General features: G+C 39.1%; 1 protein-coding gene across 1 annotated transcript in view; it reads left to right on the top strand.

Moving 5' to 3' along the window:
* The window catches only part of eif3hb (eukaryotic translation initiation factor 3, subunit H, b), a 154,520-nt gene that overhangs the window by 54,327 nt on the left and 80,818 nt on the right, over window positions 1-19,375 (top strand). The window contains exon 2 of the mRNA XM_088601892.1: window positions 6,524-6,680. Coding sequence (XP_088458018.1) covers window positions 6,524-6,680 — 157 coding nt within the window. The remainder of the gene's footprint in view (window positions 1-6,523; window positions 6,681-19,375) is intronic.

Below are 19,375 nucleotides of genomic sequence, written 5' to 3'. Positions count from 1 at the left end.
CGGTAGAAGATGGTACATGTTCCTGCTGAGATGGAATGAGATATATGGTCAGAATATATTAAAATTGTTGCCTTTTCGGCTAAAAAAATGAAAACAGTGATTCACCCTTTTCAATAGCAGACAATAACAATCACATCGCATTAAAAACTCAATATGCAAATACAGAGTAATTACCTTCCTCTTGCTTTATGCATCAACGTGGCTAAGGTCAATTTTCTGCTTCAGTAGCTACTGAGTTAATGTTGTTTCTTTGGCAACTACACTTTTTTGCTATTTCTCAACAACGGGAGGTAATTGTTTGGAAGTGTAATTTTAATATAGCTTGGTGACCTAAGCCTGTGATGTATGTTTTTACAAAGTGAACTTCATTCAGGGCCAAATTTGAATCTGCAGATACCTGTAACTCACACGGTTTGGGCATAGGTGCTAAACTGCTTTAAACCTATGGCATCTGTTTTTACTGAGGTCATTAGAGGCGGGCATTTATCCTAAAACAGGAGTATAATGGAGTCTTTAGCAAATGTGCTTTTTTCAAGTCTCCAAATGTGAGCACTTCATGGACTTTGGTCAAGATAGAATATTTTTAATCCAGACTTTCTGAAAGGGAGTGCAGGGCAGTCGCTTGAAATGCTTGTGAGAGCTCATGCAGTGTTTCAGGGTTTGCGGAGTGCAGTGCTTTACAGCATTGACCTTCGGTGCTCTAGTGATCCGACGAGGAGTCCTTGCTGGGAAGTTGTCGCAGTGACGAGAATGCAGATCTGGGTTGCAGTGGCCTGTAGCTCACTTACCTGAGTCATTTGGAGAAAACCTGTCTTCCTTGAGGAAGGCAGCTGGGCTAACTGTGCTATTCTGTTTGGGATTCACATGGGGAAGAGGCATATGTGAAGACACAACATATTTTCTTTGACATTTGTTTGAAAGCCTCACTGAGGCAGCTAGGTGATAAATACCTGAATGTGCTGCCTGTCCTGAACAAAGTGTGTCCTGTCATCTCATTCAAACCCCATTATTTGTAGATAATGAAGAATAAGTGGACTTGTAAAAAAATCTGTTTTAGGTTTTTAGTGCTGTTCAAAGTTAAAAGCCTTTTCTTATTGTTGGACAGAAAGTGCTGGAAACACTTAAAGGTTTCTAAGGGAAACATTTAGGATAATTACTAAAAAACTGAAATTGAGTAACTTCTTAGTTTATTAGTTTAGACAGCCTTAAATGCTTATTTCCCCTTTTGAAATAAGGCTTCTTTTAAACTAAGGCATTTCATGGTAAAGTTTTAAAGTTTTTTTTTTTTAGTCCCGCAGTGAGCCCCACTCATGGTGTAAATAAGGAGCTTTCTCCCTGTCTGGGCGAGTATTGTGTCCTTGTCCTACAATGGGTGCATTCCCGATCTTTCTCGTTTTGTCCATTGAAACAAGTCGTCCTTGGCACTTTTTGGACATTCAGCAATATGTATTGAATGTAACCTATCTCGTATATATATATATTGCACCGCTCTCTCATTAGGAATGTAATATTGTTTAACCGTGAGATAATTAAACCTCACAATCTTTCTGATATTATTTTAAGTAGCTGTAACTTTCACCTCCCCCTAGGTCTCCTCCAAGTAACTCTATGAAGGCAGTGACCCTCACCTTGGCTGATGCTATTCTTGGCTGTGAAAAGCTGAGTTAGCCCTTTTCCATTATAGCACTGGTCCTGTGGTCCTTTTGAGCATGACCACAAATACAGTGCCCTCCAAAGGTATTTGGACAGCAAACTAGCAAAACTAGAACTGTAACTTTTGCTTTTTTGCTAAGCGGTTTGTACAGGTCATCCTGAGATCCATACGGATGATTAGTACAGTACGTTTTATTTTGTGTACATTTGATATTCAGAACAAAAGCATGCTATGTGTTCAACTTGGTGATTTCAAATCCCAAAATACAATGCACTTAAATCCAAAATGTTGCACTTCACATTTATATCAGCATTATGCTAGTTCAGAATTCATTCTGTTGGTGCTGTCATTGGTTACAGCATCAATATTCAATAAGAACATTAATAATCAATCAACATCAGTAAACGTAAGTGAGCCAGTTCCAGCGACACCATTTGGAATAAAATGTTCTGGACTGCTGAAACCGAGAAAAATCTTAAACCGAGAAAAGTTAGTAGGCGTGTGGAGAAAGATAGGAACTACACATGCTCCAAAGAACACCATCTCATCCAAGAAGAATGATATGCATGGTTTGGAATTGGCTCATTAGTCTTTATTGATGATATGTTACATGATGGCAGCAGAATGAGTCCAGAAGTTTACAGACAAATGATCCACTGACATTGAAGAACATGCTTCCATAGTTATTGGACTGTGCTTCACCATACAGAACGGCGATGACGCAAAACTTCAGTTTTGATGGCAAAAAGCAGAAAAAGTCACCTCCAGGTTTAGATCCAATTGAGAATGGTTTTTACATACTGAAGAAAAAAATAGGAACGTCCCAAGAATGAGTAAGAACTCAATATGGATGCAGCAAAGACTGGATTACACAAAGAGTGTGGTGAGCTATTTGAGGTACACAATTAAAAACAGATAAAACAGATAAAAAGCACAAAGTCAACAGTTTTAAACTTTGTTGTCCCAATTCTTTTGAAGATCATCGTACATTTACCATTGTGTTTGTGTAAGGATAGGCGCCTAGTTTGGAGAGGTTAGATCAAGAGGAGTACCTCTTCAGCTTTGAAGCTGGGACACCTGGAAGTGAATTGCCTGAAGAAGTTTCAACAGCCATACTGTATTTTGCCTTTTTTACTTTACACTTAATTTTTAACCTTTACTTGTTCCTCCTGAGCAAGTGGTTTCTGTATTTCCATTTTCATCTCAATGTTAGCGGTTTGGACGGTACATTGTGATGAAGCGCATAGATGCATTTTTTTTTTTCTAATGCACGGTTTTGCGTTTCCTGCTACTTCTCTTCATTTCTCCCGAAACTCAAAAAATGTTAAGAAGTCTGTAAAATAGAGAAGGTTTAGAACCTCTGCTTCAGAGGTTAAGAGGAGGTCTGGCTCGCATGTCTGGTGGTTAGAGATGCAATGGTCCAAGATAATTCTTCAAACGTCTAGAATGGTCTCACTGACTTATCTGCAGTATTACTCAGCAATTTGTCCCAGACACCCGAATCCCAGTGTGCAGAGAAGTGCTTCTTGTTTTAAAACCTGAGTATAGCTGCACTTAATTTTTGTTTTGAGTCTGAAGAAAACATGTGGGTTCATTTTGGTAATCTTTTGAGAACTTCAGAACACCCATTCTTAGATGTCTTTAAAATTTTCTTCCTTGAAAAGGTCACACAGATCATGCTTGTTAAAATTTCAAGGATTCTTTACCATGCTCTTGTATATTTTTTTATAATGTCGGTAGTCTGAATTTAAGACAAAACGGGGACATTCATTTTGAGAGGTGTGTTAAATTGCCATAGAATGGAGTAACTTTAAATGAAATACTGCAGTGTTTTTGTGAAATAAAGTGAAATGTGTTTAAATGCATTGCGGAGTATGTGTGCCTAACTAAAACTTAGATAGTAAGCGCCGCAGACCACAGCCAACAGGAGAACCAAGATTAATAATATTCAGAGCTTTGTGATGTAATGACTCACTCGGATTTGAGCTTGGCAAGTTTCGGATATCGATCTCTTGCCCTCCCTACCCTCCCTGCTTTCTTGGGACAGAATGAACATAGTAGCTGGATATGTTCCAGGTTTTGCAAGCAGTGGGGTGCTCTATGGAGGCAAAACCAGGTGACTGTATATTAAATGCTTGTTACCTTGTTTTGTGTAGGTGTTTGTAGACGGTACATTTAATAACATTACATATGTAATAATGTAATGACGTTTTATGTGCTGTGTTCATTTTTAACGTAACTAGCTCAATTTCTGCAAATGTCTGCTGCTTGTTAAGTCTGTGTCTGTCAGGCAACGGGGGGAATGATTTCTTCCTGCGTGTACTCATTCTTTAGCCAGCGAGCATCTTGATTTTGTAATATTCCCCCCCCCCCCCCCCTTTCCAAAGCTAGCAATCACAATTATGCATTCCCTCCAGCAGAGCATTGATTGTTCCTCTGCCACTCAAATGTTGCATCACTGGTGTTGCAGAGCTTTCTCTCAGCGGAGTTGCTATCTAGGGCTGTGCCTTCCATTAGGATTCCTCTCACTGTTGCTAATCTCTCCTAACTCTGCTACAAAGCCCTGCCTGATGATTGAAGGAGTTTTGTGTTTTAGCTCGGCTGCAATGCACTCAGGCTGAATGGCAGCACAGATCTTTGCCCCAGTTTGTCTTTTTGTTCTCGGTGCAAATCTGTCAGCCTCCCCCTCCCCTCTCAACCCCCCCCAAAGCTTCTCCTACGACGGAAGAAAATAACATGGCCTCCAGTTATTGATGCCTGCATTTTGTGACTACTGTGGAAAAAATGTTTCTGCCTCGCAGTCAAATATTGCTCAGAACAGGGGAACCCAAATTCTTCTTAATAGGGCACCCTATTTTAAACTTTTTTTTCTCTGAAAGGCAGACTTTCCCTAATGTAAAGTGGCCTGGTGACAAAATGAAATACTAGAACTTTTAGCACTCTTAATAAACAATTAAATTAACTGATGGAAAGTGATTTTCCGATCATAGGTCATTATGATGAAGGCACTGGCTGAAGTGTGTTTTTACAACAACAGATTTTTTTTTCTGTTCACCAGCTCTTCAGTGTTGCCGAGCTCACCGTTGTAAATTGTATGATGTTAGGCTTTTGTGTTAAGAAATCTTTCTGAAGACCCCACTGGAGCAGCCATTGCATAAAAGATAACTACATGGAGTTAAATTCTAGTAATGGAGGAACACAGGGGGCTTGCTCTTTATTCTGTCCAGACTTACTTTTGTCTGTGATTGGCATGATTGATTAGGACTTTTTCTTGGGCTTATTTTCGTAAGGCCTACCTGGGATGGGAAACAGCCTGTCTTTTTGCTGATGTGTAATCCTGCTGAGAGAGGAACTAACAGCAGCTCTCTAATTGCTGTCTGAACTGAGTCGGGGCGAGACAGCCTAGCAGTGTGGGCTGAACTGCACCTGAACTGCGACCTTTCTCAATATGATCTTCATCACAATTTCCATACACAGCAAGAACAAGCTGCGATGCGCTGTAGACTCCAGATGTCAGCTAAGGATTCAAATAGAATCTTTAATTACCTGAATTGATTACAGGCTGCCTGCTTGGAGCAGCAAATGTGTGTGGTGATTGCGTGCCGCCTTGTAGGGGAAATTGACCTCTGAGGTGTTTCAAAATAAATAAAAAAAATATATATGGACAGTTTTAAGGAGGAACGTGCTTCCTCATTTTCACGGTGTACGGATACCGTAAGTGACATGGTGCGTAGAAACTTTGAGTGCTGCATTTAGATCAAAGGCAAATGAGCTAAACTTTCTTTCCATAAAAAAAAACTTTCCACCCTTTATGCACCATTTCGCACCACATCCCCTTTAAATTTTCAGCGCCGATCCGATAAGGTAGATTAGCCAATATAAATATTTCTGCTGCCGAGCATTTCCTTATTCTCCCTCATTTAGACCTGGGGCAGAGGTTTCTGTCATGGATGGTTTGGCCTTTTTATATTGTAAAGCCCTCCGCTGACCAGCCTCCATTTACCCTCGAGAACAGCTGTGAGCACTGAGGTAAGCTTCTAATTTGATGTGTGCTGCGATTTTTATTGCCACCTTATAAAAGCAGACTTCAGTTTCATTAGATTCAGAAAGCTTTGCTGGATCCTTAGCTGCAGTATTTATGCAAAATCCGTTTTCACACTGTGGTCGTGCTGAAATCCATTACAGTAGTAGGACTGCCTCCAGACACGAAAATCAATAGTGCTTTGTTAGCAACAAGGCCATCAAGTGCTTTCTGCCTTGGTTTGCTGGGATGGATTAGACCTCTGTGAAATAAGGTCCACTTGTTGTGCTTGACTTAGCACGATCCTTATCGCCTTGACGCGATCGTGTCTTTGCCTACGGCCATTATTTCCTGACTAATGCGTCATTCCTCATTGCTTTAGCGGTGCTCAGTGTCTTGTTTAAGTGTAATTAACCGACAATTGTGGATTGAATAAGGCTGGAATTTTGGGTCTCTAAGGCAGTTCGGAATCAATGCTGCATAAGCTGTTTGAAATGGCTGAAAGTTTTCAAAGTGTCCACCTGCGCTTCTGTGCGCTGAGCCAGCACTCCTCGGTTAGATTTTAAAAACGCCAATTTTAATATGGTGGTGACCACTGACAATTTTAAGATGAGGGGTGGAATCTACCTGTCACACCGTCGAATAATGTTTCTACATGGATAGATTGCCGTTTATTAATTATCCTTGAAGCACTCATAAGTTGTTTAAGAAGTCGTATCGAACAGTAAGAGCCACTCAGTTCTGGAGTTCAGAGAAAAAAAGGTTTTTTACGTCCGGGACCCACGTGAGCAAAGGGACGCCTGTATTAATACCAGCCCTTACACTGTTTTCTTGGTTGGCTGTTGTAGGTGGTGCTGAAGATCATCAAGCACTACCAAGAGGAAGGACAAGGCAGTGAGGTGGTCCAAGGCGTCCTGCTGGGATTGGTCGTCGAAGACCGTCTGGAAATCACCAACTGCTTCCCTTTTCCGCAGCACACCGAGGACGATGCCGACTTTGACGAAGGTATTACCAGTGTCGGAGTTGTTTAAGAGAGAGAGAAAATACTTTTGAGGGCCTGCTCGTACATCCTAAATCAAGTTTCTTGCGTGTCTGCAGAAACTCCTCAGTTATAAGGCCTTTTGTTATGAATGAACCACTGTTGATGTACACATGTTAATCACAACCTTCTGGAAGGTTTCAGACTCTTCCTCATTTGAAGAGTTACCGATTTTATTAATTGGTATTTTTGAAGTCCAGTCCATCGGAACTCCCATTCTTAGTACACACACTGAAGAGGTTGAATTGCCCCTTTTCACTTTTAACTTCTTAAGAAGGGAGGAGAACTGAGTACTGCAGCTGTTAGGCTGTACTAGACTCTAGTCTGCTCTAGGTTCTTGAAGACGTACTGATTAAAATGAATGTCTCATGTCTCCCTTTTGCCTTTCCTCATTTAAGGACTACAGAACCCATAAAAGAGGAGAGTAAGGTGCATTTGATGTGGGTTTAAGTCAGTGGGATTTACCTGGAGAACATCTATGGAAAACTGCAATGTAAATTATTTGCGAAAGTACAGATTATGATTAACTTTAGTTTAACTTTAGTGGGGAAAAAAATACACGCCGAGTTCCTTTCGATTATCGAAAGAGCAGAATTAAAATAGAATCTGTATGTGTATCCAAAAGCAAGACATGTGACAGCAAGGAATTATATGAAGCCTGCTGTCTGTACCCAGTCAACCTCATCCCCTTCAAATGCTTTTGTATTCTTCTGTCACAGATTTGAGTGTTGCATTATGCACTTCACCATTAAACTGATGCAGAAGTGGTGTTTGGAAAGGATTGCTAGTATATTTGTTTGTTTTTCCAAGCGCCACTGTAATCCTTATGGACATGCACCTAAACTGCTCTCTCAGTCTCTCTAAAGACTCCCGTCAAGGCTGTATCAAGCAAGCTGGGGAATCAATCTTGTGACCTTAGAATTGAACGTGTCTGTGCTTAACCAACCGACTGGCATGTGCTGTTACTCGAAAGTGTAGTAACAATTGGTGCTTATTTATAAACAGGTGCACAGGGGTTGTTTTACGCTCTCCTGAACAACAAAGCTACAGTTATGCAATAGGGTCAACAGTCAGAAGCTTTAAGTAATGCATCTTTTGATTTAAAAAGGTATTTAAAATCAAAAAGAGCCACAAACCAATTCTGGAGCAACAAGCTATTCTTTGGATATCAGTGTCATCTATGATATTCAAGTAAGTGTTTCACTTGGAATGCATTTCCTAAATTATTCCGTTAACTTCATGTACCGTGTCGTTCTCTAAAAAGTGTTGTTCACGCTTCAGAGCACTTGGAGGTGGTCAGATTTAACTGTGTGCGCAAGAGTTAATTGTTCTCATTGTTGTAGACTTGCATAAAGGTGCCCGGGATAGGTTGCTAATTATATGCAACAAATTGAAATAAGCTATTTACCATAACAAAAAAACATAGGGATCAATTAGTGCAAATCAAACATACGGGAGTATGCTGGCTCTGTAATCCTTTTGGATGTATAGTCCTCCCTCATTACTGCACACTTTCTGGGAGCTGTGCGTATTGTGTAGTATAATGAGGTGCGTGTGTGTGCGCACTTCAAAAATTATTCTTAATAAGATTTTTTTTTGTTGCCGGTGCCAAAGGCATTTCAATGATTTATCTGAAATAGTATAATTGCAGTGTGAAATATGGTGCGTTAGTTTTTACAACTTCTTCAGATGTGTTTTATCTGAAGTATCTAGGTTAAATTCGACTACAGCTAATGTGCAGAAAGCATAGCATTTGATCAGATCATTGATGTTTTCTTTTTGTCTAAACCCAGGACCACAACATCTTCAGTGCTTCAGGTCTTTACCATGCCAGATTTCCTTCCTACTAGTAAAACCAAGAAAGTCACAGAGCTGTTAAGATGGATTTTACTCTGAGGGGAAAAATATTAACTAGTAGTTGGCCAACGTTTTCCTACTCCTATTCGTCACCGCTAGAGATTAATTCTGATCGTGTCCTGCAATATTAAAACGTGAACTGAATGCTTTCCCCTATACAAATATAAAGGCAAAAACAATGTAAACAGCTCTTTGACATTTCGGGTACATTCTAAAGCAGAATGGAGCAGAACCTATGCTTGTTGTCTTGACTAAAGCTGTAGAGGAAATATGTTAGTGTTTGACCTTGAGCACACTGGCATGAACTGTAGGTCCCCCAGGATTCAGGAAAGCTAAATCTTTAAATTCAACACAGTACTGGCTGTTTGAGCGAGGAGGATATGGTCTCATGTTATTTAATAAAGACCGAAATCTACCGTGTTAAAAATAGTGAACAAGTGAATCGCAATTCTTGTCGTTCTTTGTTCCATGTGAAATTTTCCTCCAGCAGTTTTGGTCAGTGTTATTCTGTGTTTAGACATTTAGCAAGTCAGACAAGTCAAATCTACATGGAAAATATCCTGTGCTAGGTGTACCACATTTATTTAAGCAGTTGGGCATTTGACGAGCTTTGTAGTGATGACTATAAATGTAGTAAGCTAATCTGTGAATTTATAAGAAAAAAAACAGAAGCAATTCTTCAAGCCACAACGCTTTTTTCGCAATATGTTTGCTAAACACTTCACCTCCTTCACATCGCTGACTCTGTCAGAGGTAGTTAAATCTGATATAACTCACACTGCACCACCATAAACTACGAAAGACTTTGGTGTCAGTGCCTAGAACATCATTAAATTTGCTCAAACTTTTTTCTATCAAGCCTAAAAAGCTGGTTTCCCATTCACACTTTATTGATCACAACGGTGAGGTTTTTGTGGTGTCAAAGGTTGCTGGTTCCTACAGCTATCAAGGCTGACTCCTGTTTTTTCATCTGACAAGCGCTTGCTAACTAGAGATTGAGAGCATTTCACAACTGGAAATTGCATTGCCAAGCCAAACAAACAGACCTTTTTTTTTGGATCTTTTCAGGATGTATGTTGTTCCCTTCATATGAGTGTCCTTGCACAACAAGACAGTGTACTCAGGGATGATACAAGAGCATAATTCACAAGTTGGAAGTGGGTTTCGCACAATAAGCCAGTGCTAAATGGATTCATCAAGCCTGTCTTAAGGCTCTTAAGGACAGTTACGGGCTTGAGTAAGCACTAAATTACCTCCTTAGTGAGAGTTATTGGGCACAGGTGATTTTACCTATTGAATGTCAAGAAAGAACATGGATAGGAACCCATTTATCAGGTGTACAGCGTTTTTGTACCATCTGTACATTGACGGCTCACAATGTATCATTTGCTATCTGGCTCACAATGAGCAGTTTGTAACCTGGTAGGATGTTATAGCCATCCATTGCCATTGTCAGTGGATAGGCCATAGTCTGGTAGACTGCCAATAGCCACCAAGATTGATGGCATCATGTTCAAGTCTTTGTGGTAATTTGATTTTGCTTCCATTTCCACTGCATTAGAAACACTGGGTCTCAAAGGCAGTGGTTCAGTAGTTCTCATGTGCAAGCCAGAAGTCCATACAGGGGCCCTGTGTTTTTTGACATCACTGAATGAAGACATATGGATGTTGCCTCCGGTGGGCTCACCAGCAAGAGAGTCAAGTCGTCTCTACGAATGAATCAAGTCCTTGTGTCGACTAAATGTTTACGTACAGTAGACGAGTCGAATGGGAGGTGCTAGTTTGATGATTTGGACAGGAGTTTCTAGTCGGCATAGAACTCAATTTAGATTGATTGATGACAACCAGACTGCACGGTGCTTCATTAATCAAGTGTTGAGACCTCTCTCACTGCCTTTTCTGCAAGTTTATTCTAATGCCACAGGAAATTGATGCACTGGGAGCAGTCTTGTGCTGTTCCTACAGCAACAGCTTTCTTGAACATGAGATGTGTGGATGTCGTACTGACCAGAGCCAAACTGAATCTTTCTGGGTTGAGCTGGGATGAGCTGGAAAGGCCTGTGGCATCTAGGGTTCAAGGACAGTGAACAGAAACACTTTTTCTAATAGCCTGCAGCTGCTATGACCATGCCTGACCGGCACAGGAGGCTGGTGGAAGATCTTTGTGTGAAGGATTTTCCTATGCGAAGGGACAAGCTGTACAGACACCTGTTACAGTCACGAAAAAAATCTGAGGCTGAATAAGCGTACTGCTGTCTCGCATGTGTGGCAGTCTGTAGGACAGATCAAAAGATTAACTCCAAATGTATTGATCCTAGAATAGCAGCCATTTAGGACACTTAGAGGAGATGTTTTTGAAAGTATAAAAGGTGCTTGTGAAGAATGGTAAGCAGGGAGGGAGAGAATCGATGTGCGCCTGGTCTCTGAAAAGGCCTCTTAGTTATAATATAAACACCTTTTCAAATCTTCACTGAACTGCACTGTGACTCTTTGCATGTCCACACTGGAGTCTTGTACTGTGACTTGTGCCATTAATGCGTCCATCTCCGGCACGTTTAGAGACAAATGCTTTTCTTCTACTTGCTCTTGTTTTCCTCACGTTGTCTGCCTTGACTTCTGGATGCCCTTCTTCTTTTGTCCGTGGCAGAGATCCATTTTTTCTTCCCCCCACCCCAGAGCTACTACCTGTTTCTGCTTGTTTTGTGGATGCAAAAACATGTAAAAGAGTGCATTGTGGAAGAAGTCATGAACAAAAGCCCCATAATGTATTCCTGTCCCTACTTTACATTAAATTTCTGAGTTACTGCTTTCCTTGTTTTATGTATTAGGAATGATAGCTTCTAATACCAAGAAGGAAGGTAAGGGGAATTGTCATGTCCTAAAAGAGAGTCATAGGTCAAAATACATAAAATATTCATTCTGTTGTGAGTTGTCTGCGTTTTCTTGTCAAATGCAGCAAGCACCAAACAACTTCAGTTGCTGTAAGCCACTATGTGATCGATAAAAGGCTTGTTCCAGTGGAAGAACATCAATTCAAGCCAAGCAGGATTCTTTATGGCTAACCAGTTTATTAAACTAGCTTGCCTGGAGACAGGGGCATGTTTTTTAAACTGCAGAGTAAACGGAATTAGTAATTATTAGTGAGGTTATCATCACATCTTTTATATATATTTTATGTACTTTTTTTGTGGAGGGGTGATGAGAAAGAAGTAAATATAACGTATTTTCGTATGGTTACGTATATTTCTCTTTAGTTTGGGTCTGGATGGCAAAGCTCCTCATATCAACAGTGGAACACAGAAACCTTTGCCTTTAGAATGGATCTTTCTGTGCAGTTTACCCCTTTCTTCCCCTGGTGTCTTTCTCATTGTTAAAAAGTCTCCCGGGAGAAGTGCAGATCATTCTGGCCTTGTGATGAATTGGGTTTCCAGTATTTTAATTTTTTCTCCCTCTTCATTCTATCCCTGTCAAAGAGTGGACGGTTCTTGTAAATTGAAAACTGTAAGTGACTTCTGCTGGCTATCGTGAGATGACCTGCCTCCAAGCCATGGGATCTAAACCACCGCGTGCATCCCTAATGATTATCTGCTCTATTCTTCTCCCTTTGTCCGTCTGCATGCATGAGATCTCTACTGGATGTGGGTATACTAACAACATGTGGATATAACAGGATTAATGCATGTCTCCAGTTCTGTGGCCATCTTAAGATTGATATAATGTAATGAAAGCAGTCTTTGCAGTATAATATGGGCAGCACCTGCAATCTCTGAATGGAAAGGGTTATAACTAAAAGGTTTATCTGCATTTTAATTTCAATAACACAAAATAACACAATAACTTGGTTATCCAGAAAGGAAAGTGGGCTTATCTGGCACCGATATTTATGCATTCCCCCATGTGGAATATCTACATATTTTTCATTTAGAATTGGTCTACACAGCAGGTAGTTATGTTTTATGAACCCCAATTATTAGCATCTGAAATTAACTTACTGCTCCCTCTTGAACAGATGAAATACAAATCTTATGATTAAAAAGCAATTGTCTTAAAAATAATCTGTCTGGGAATTAACAGCAGCATTGCTATGTCCAGGGTCACCGTAATTTAAGTGGTTTGGAATATAGCTACAATATGTCGTACTAGTTAAGGTTAAGTGGAGGGTTGGGGGTTCAAATCCAGGTAAGGACACAGATGTTGCCACATTACTTGGATTGTTTAGTGAAGTGCCCAGATGTGTGAAGGCTTCCAACTACACTTTATAAAAAAAAATTGTTAGCAAAAATAAATCAATATTAATATTTGGGTTGTACTTGTTTTTCCATAAGGTTTGGCAATTGCATATTCTCTCTTGCGGTTTTTGAATCAATATTAGAATGTAGATCAAAACCATTAAAGGGTTAATGGTAATTCTGAGATGTAAAGTTGCACTGAGGGGGAATAACTATATTTGTATTGGTACACATTTTTGCAGCATTTGGATTTATTTCCACCTGTGGCGTCTGTGAATAATAGTGTCACCTTTAGATGAGAACAACCGGAAAGAGCTGTTGTATTGGTAGAGAAGTGATCAGATTTGTGTTGCTTGTAATTTTATTTCTTACTTGCCTGTGTGTTCTGTGAGTTTCTCCAATGCTGTTTATCCTTAAATTATCGTTTGATGGACAAACCAGTTTCTCTGATAATAACAGCCTTTGAAAAGACCTCTGACTGCTTGTGGTTATTTTTTTTAAATAATACCGAAGCTGAAGCAACTCTGCTTTTTTCTTCAAATTTATGTCTTTACCTCACAGTTAAATGAACAGCATGCAACCAAATGAAAGAGAAGCCCCACTTAGAGTAACCCGAGCCCAGTCCTTCCCCATAAGTTCTACACTTTATTCCTTCCTTCCTGAATATCACATACTGTTTTTTATGGAAAAAGCAGGCAATATCAAAAGCACAGGGAAAGAATCAAAGAATGAAAGCTATAAATATTCCTTCATTACACCTTAAAATATCCCAGAAGTTACCTTCTTCTGTTACCTTTACACTGGTTTTGAATATCCTGCGTGTTTTCGATCCATCATTTTGACCGCATTTGTGTTTGTCTCCCCGTTTTCTCATCAGATAAAAGCTCTGAGTGTTTCATGCCAATTACGTATAAAACCTATTGGCCAGGAAGAGCTGGTGACTTAATGGAACCAAAATATTAAGATAAGGATTGAACTATAGTTCAGTTTTGCAGCTCAATTTAATCCCCGCCATAAATAATGAACTGCTGTCCAAGACCTGAATGCTTCACTCATACCTTGTGTGGTCAGAATACAGCACAGTTAGCCACCTTGCTAAGAAAAGAATCTAAAGAGTTTTTTTTTTAACAAAACGCACATGCTGGATTTCCAAATGTGGCATTGTTGTTATCTTTCAGTGGAAATGCTCAGTAAGCAGTTCTTTTTTTGCTCCATCTCCGTTTGTGAAGTCACTTTAATGAAATATGAAAATTGTTTCTGGCAGCCATTGCCTGGTGGCTAAAGAAGATGTAGCCTTCACAAATTACTGTGGTCAGGACATGGCTGACATACCTGCAATTTGTAGAATCTGAAAAGGGGAAACAGGTTCAGCAGTCGTGTTTTATAGTTATTATACTTTTTTATATTTTAGATGTGTTTTTTACATTTCATTATTTTTGCTCTCTCAGTTATGGTATTCTGTCAGTTCTGTTTCATGTGCTTTGAGAAATGCAGGATATACAACCTGTCAGACATCCACATTTTGTGCAGAGTATAGCGCTGCCTTTTCCTTGAGAGACTGGGGAAAAATATTAAATCACGTTTTGCGCAGTTGCTCAGTAGACTAAAGGCTTGCTAAGATTCAGGTTTGTGTCAGAATATACCTACAAGCCATAAAATGAAGGCTAAGGTGTGCACATCGCCTTATGAAAATATACACAGAATTTTCCTTTAGTTTAATTCTGCTTTTAACTGTGAAAGATAATTCTTATGTATTAATCATAACTTTGTGCTGGATGTTGCAAGCCAGGTCTCTTATTTTAAAGTCACATTAATGTAAATAGATTTCTTTATTTTTATGCCTGGTTTATTTGTGCCCTTTGCTGGGTCGCAAAACCTTGAAAGCTTTGAGAACATCCACTCTTATCTCTTGTTGTATTCTTTTTATTAATATGGCTGGTAAAGAATAGCTGTACATCATCAAATTCATCAAAAGGCGTTTCTGAATCTCACTCTCAATTTCATCAGTCCGTAGCTATAAACCACAAAGACTTCTCACAATCGTCATTGGAACCCACAGTCAAAGGACAGTTCCCGTATAAATACTTCTTGATTGCCTTAATTGATGTAATTGAGCATAATTCCTTTTGGACAATTAAGTCATGTCAGTAATTGAATGCTGCGTCAATAGGTAAAAAGTCCATTACATACAGGCAATAATTAAGACTGCTTGACAACAAGGTACGTGCAATGTGTTTGTCTACCAATATGATTTTTTTTCCCCCCATTTCAGATCTGCATCACACCATTACTAGAGCAGTCAAGATGCACATTCTGAACTTTTTTTTGTGAGAAATACAGTAGGAAGTAAGCAATGATGAAGGAAACCTTTTTAATGAAAAAAAAATGAAAGCCATTGTTGAACTGTAATTTTTAAGAAACCGTGTAATATCTGGAGTTTGCTGAAGTACGATGAGAAGAATGCAGTTCCTTAGTTTATTTATTTTCTGGTAGGTTTTTTTGGCATCCTTGGGCTATTTGTTTTTTTGCAACAAATTTATTTGGTTTCAGAGAAACAGATTAGCTCCGGGATGCAGAGATACAGGGTGACGTAAATAGTGTAATGTGAGCATTATTAGGTTGTCTTAATACTGTGTGACCTTCATCCAATTCAAATAATTACTGCTTGACAAAGAGAGCTTTATATTCAGTGAGCTTTTCTACACTTCTTCTCTTTAGCTGTCGTCATTTCTTTGTGTAGTTATTTCAGCACTAAATAAGAAATGCACTGTATCATAGTAAAAAGGTAAAAGCTAACCTTTGGGTGCAAACAGTACATTTCCTTGACACAATTTGTGCTGCACATGCTTTAATCTTGCCTATTACTTTTCCACTGCTGACAAATAACCCCTCAACACCCAGCGCTGAATAATGGTTCATATTAAATACTGAGCAGTGCAATAATTGGGAGTCATTTGATTTTGAAGACCGTCATTTGCATGCGCAGGAAGTTTGCCCGTTTGAAATGCTTTGGGGTGTATTCCTTGTGACATGCATGAATGGAAAAATATCCAGCTGCTCACGCATGGGGGGGCATTCTGTGGTCATCGTTTGCATCTTTAAGTTTTTCTGATCCATCCAGAGTTGCGCTGGAATTTGAGAAATTACAGATGACAAGAATGCAGCCGAAGGGAACTTTATTATGTAGATATGCTTCAGCAAAGGCTGTGGGGGGGGGACTTCAAGCATGCTGAAGGAATGCCGCAGTTCCTGTACGGTGGCTGGGTTTTCTTTTCAGGAGAAAGCAGTGAAATTGTGGTAGACAGTTGTTACCTTGCACATGTTTCTACTGCTTTAATCGTACAGGCTATAATTGCTTTTAAGTGACAAGCTTTTCTTCTCTAGGTAAGTGATTATAGAGAAGAGAATCTGCATGGTTTTGGACAGATATCAGCTTGCTTAGAATGGGCTAAATAAGACTTTTTCCTTTTGCTCACCTGTTCACTATTAGCCACAGTGATTTTTTTTTAAATCCAGTTCTCTGGTTTTTCTTTAAAGTTTAAAACCGCACATGCACTTTTTTAGACGTCTCTGTATTGAGGGACTAACCCACTGGAGATGTAGTCTTACGTGTCTTGGGGAATGCAAGAGAAGGATTTAACAGACATATCAAGTGAAGCATTAATGTAAGAAAAAAAGAAATGGATTAGGTATTATCCTAATCCTTCAGTGAAGCACTTTTGAGCCTTGGGATCTCAGAAGTGAAGGGATGAATCCATGTTTCATCTCCAATAGACAACCACAAAACGATGTATCCCTCAGGTTTACTGAAAGGCTGTTTTAAATAAGCCTGGCCTTTCACTTAACCCTTCAAAAGAATATGCAGAAACATTAGCATTTTAAAGGCCCACGCTAATCCCAAAAAATCATTAATCCAGTTTTTTTGTAATAATTGAACTGTTGATTTGTCTGTGCTTTAAATGTACTTTATTCATGATCTGGAAAAGGTATTTTAACACTTTGGTGTGCTATCATTGTTTCAGTTAAGGTACAACTGCTTTGGTGGAAGGGTATTTCTTAGTTCACCCTTCCATCTGATAGCATTCCAGAAGACTTCATCATGAACTTTAAACAAACACAGAAAGAAAAGGCGAAAGTGTCACAAGATTGATTTTTCTTTAGAGATACTGAACCCACAGACATTATTTCCTTTTTGCAAATAAATTACAAGTAGAAAACGTGTAAACACTAAGGCAAAAACTCTTTAGCAATAATCGTTTCTTAAACAGCTAACCTGCTTTTATAGTCAGTATTTACATGCGCGTCTCCTCCCGAAAATTACAATTACACATGTAATTACCAAAAAAACTTAATTTGAGTCCATAAACAACACCCATTTTCACACATGTAAAAGGCCACATTTACTTACAGGGAGTCCCCTCTTAATTAGTCCAGCAAGTACTGCTGATTAAGTACAGTGGATTCCAGTCCATTGGGATTGCAGTAACCATCATCCTGACTAGCTAGCCATCAGCAAAACTAATGGAACCTCCCACAATCTTTAATGCCTTACAGTAAACATCTAATGATGTTACAGATTTATTCAAGTAGTTTCAAATAAACAGCTGTTTTCAAACAACCATAGCCTCCTTTAACATCCCTTGCTGACAGAAGGGGAATTACTCTTTAAGCCTTTTAATAATAATAATACAGGCAATGTGGACTTCCCGCCACCACCAGTGTGCAGCCTCACCTGGGTGATGCGACGGCAGCCAGAGTGCGCCAGTACTCTCACCACACATCAGCTCTCAGTGGGTAGGAAAACAGAGTGATGATGCCAGCTCATAGATGAGGATTATTAGGAGACATATTTTACTATGTATGTGATACAGAAAGTGATTCGGCAGGCATATCTATTGTTGGATCACCCTCATCACATGTAATTGAAGTGCCTGGAATATTTGTTTTTCAGAACACTGGATTTGACATTTTGTAGAGCTTTATAGACACATTTTTCATAAATGTGCTTCGAACACAGCAGACATTTTACAGACGAAAAAAAGTAAAGTATTTGAAGTAGATTAAAGAGTTTGCAGGTCTGTTGAGAATTTCAATGGCATCGTTTGTAGATAGTTTACAGTATATTGAAACTTTGCATTAATCATAACTTTTGAAGAGAATATGTTATGATTGATGCCCTGTGTTTATCACTAACAAAGAGATGCAGTTTTGGATTTGTACTCTTTTGGGCAGGACTGTGGTAACTTAGCCTGAAAACACAATGTTTGAGAAAACAAATCCGTACTCCTGTGTGTGATACCAGCGTTTGATTTTTAAAACTTTGTTGGGCCTTTCTTAGTTGTCAATCCTTCCAGGAGAAGGTCAATCCTGTGGTTTAAACTGCTTTAGATACACTCTAGAGAAATACCTCATTTCATTGTATCTCATCCCTATCCCATTTCCTTGTTTTTTATAGGCACTTAAAGTTTTGTTTCACATCTTAATGACTCTTAAATGTTTGAAATGGAAATCTCAAACTTGGATATGATAAGAATGTTAAAATAGTTTAAGTAGTGTGGAGACTATTTTTATTTTATGAAATTGCATGGAGTGAGATCCAGGTTTCTGGAAGTTAAAACAAGGCTTCTGTCTGGGGTGACTTAAACACAGTATTGCTTTGAACAGATGAGAATGACTTTCATGCTGGTCTCGGTCTTCTCCCGCACGCCACTTTTGTCTCCTGCAAGGTCAAAGAGAAATTCCTCAACAAATACAGAACATGCGGAGGGACAAGACAGTCATTTGGACTGTGGGTGACAGTAAGGCTGGAAGTAGTGAAGAAATAAACACAGCTGCAGGGAGCAGTTATTCTGAATGGGAGGCTAAAATGAATGATAAAGTGATAGTGAAACCACTTAATATTGAAGAGCCTGTGTAAGAATTTATATTGATTAGGTGACGATCTGTTGTAAGAAATGAAGTAAACATTCACCTAACAGTGGAGGAAAGGTATTCTTGATATTACTGCATTTTTAGGCTTTCATTATTGGTCCTTATTGTTATTTAAAGTATTGTTTCACTTCATTGCATAATTGAAATAATCTGACAGGTAAGGTGTAGAAAACCTATTCCACAGGAGTTTTTATTTCAGGTTTTCCAAATTGCAGGTTCAGACACAGATTGTACTGAATGCATTAACTCCCCTACATTAATTTTGAACCCGCCCTCTTTTTCCCTTGTAAATGAATGAATAAACATTGCTGACTACAGCTCTTACAGTAAATAAAATTAACATTTAAAAAAAATGACTGAGAACGTCTACATGACCTTAGAATTACATTGCATAATTGAGACTAATGGTAAAGTGTGTTGAAAAGAAAGTGTTTGCATGTGGGGAGACATATTTAAGTATATTAGGTTCTTGGGGGCTTTTTGTTAATCAGAATCGTGATTAGGATTCGGGTTTAATGCTCACAGAAAAATAACATTTTTAACATGGGGCTCTGAAAATGCCGAGCTGAAGATGGCGCTAAAGATAACTTGAACATGTACTTATTCTGTGCATGTCTGTGCTTTTGTAACTCCTCATTTTCTAT

This window comes from Lepisosteus platostomus, chromosome 12 (assembly GCF_059453375.1).
Source record: "Lepisosteus platostomus isolate fLepPlt1 chromosome 12, fLepPlt1.hap1, whole genome shotgun sequence".
Classification (NCBI taxonomy): domain Eukaryota; kingdom Metazoa; phylum Chordata; class Actinopteri; order Semionotiformes; family Lepisosteidae; genus Lepisosteus; species Lepisosteus platostomus.
The sequence above is the reverse complement of the archived record's forward strand: the minus strand, read 5'-3'. Positions and strand labels throughout refer to the sequence as shown.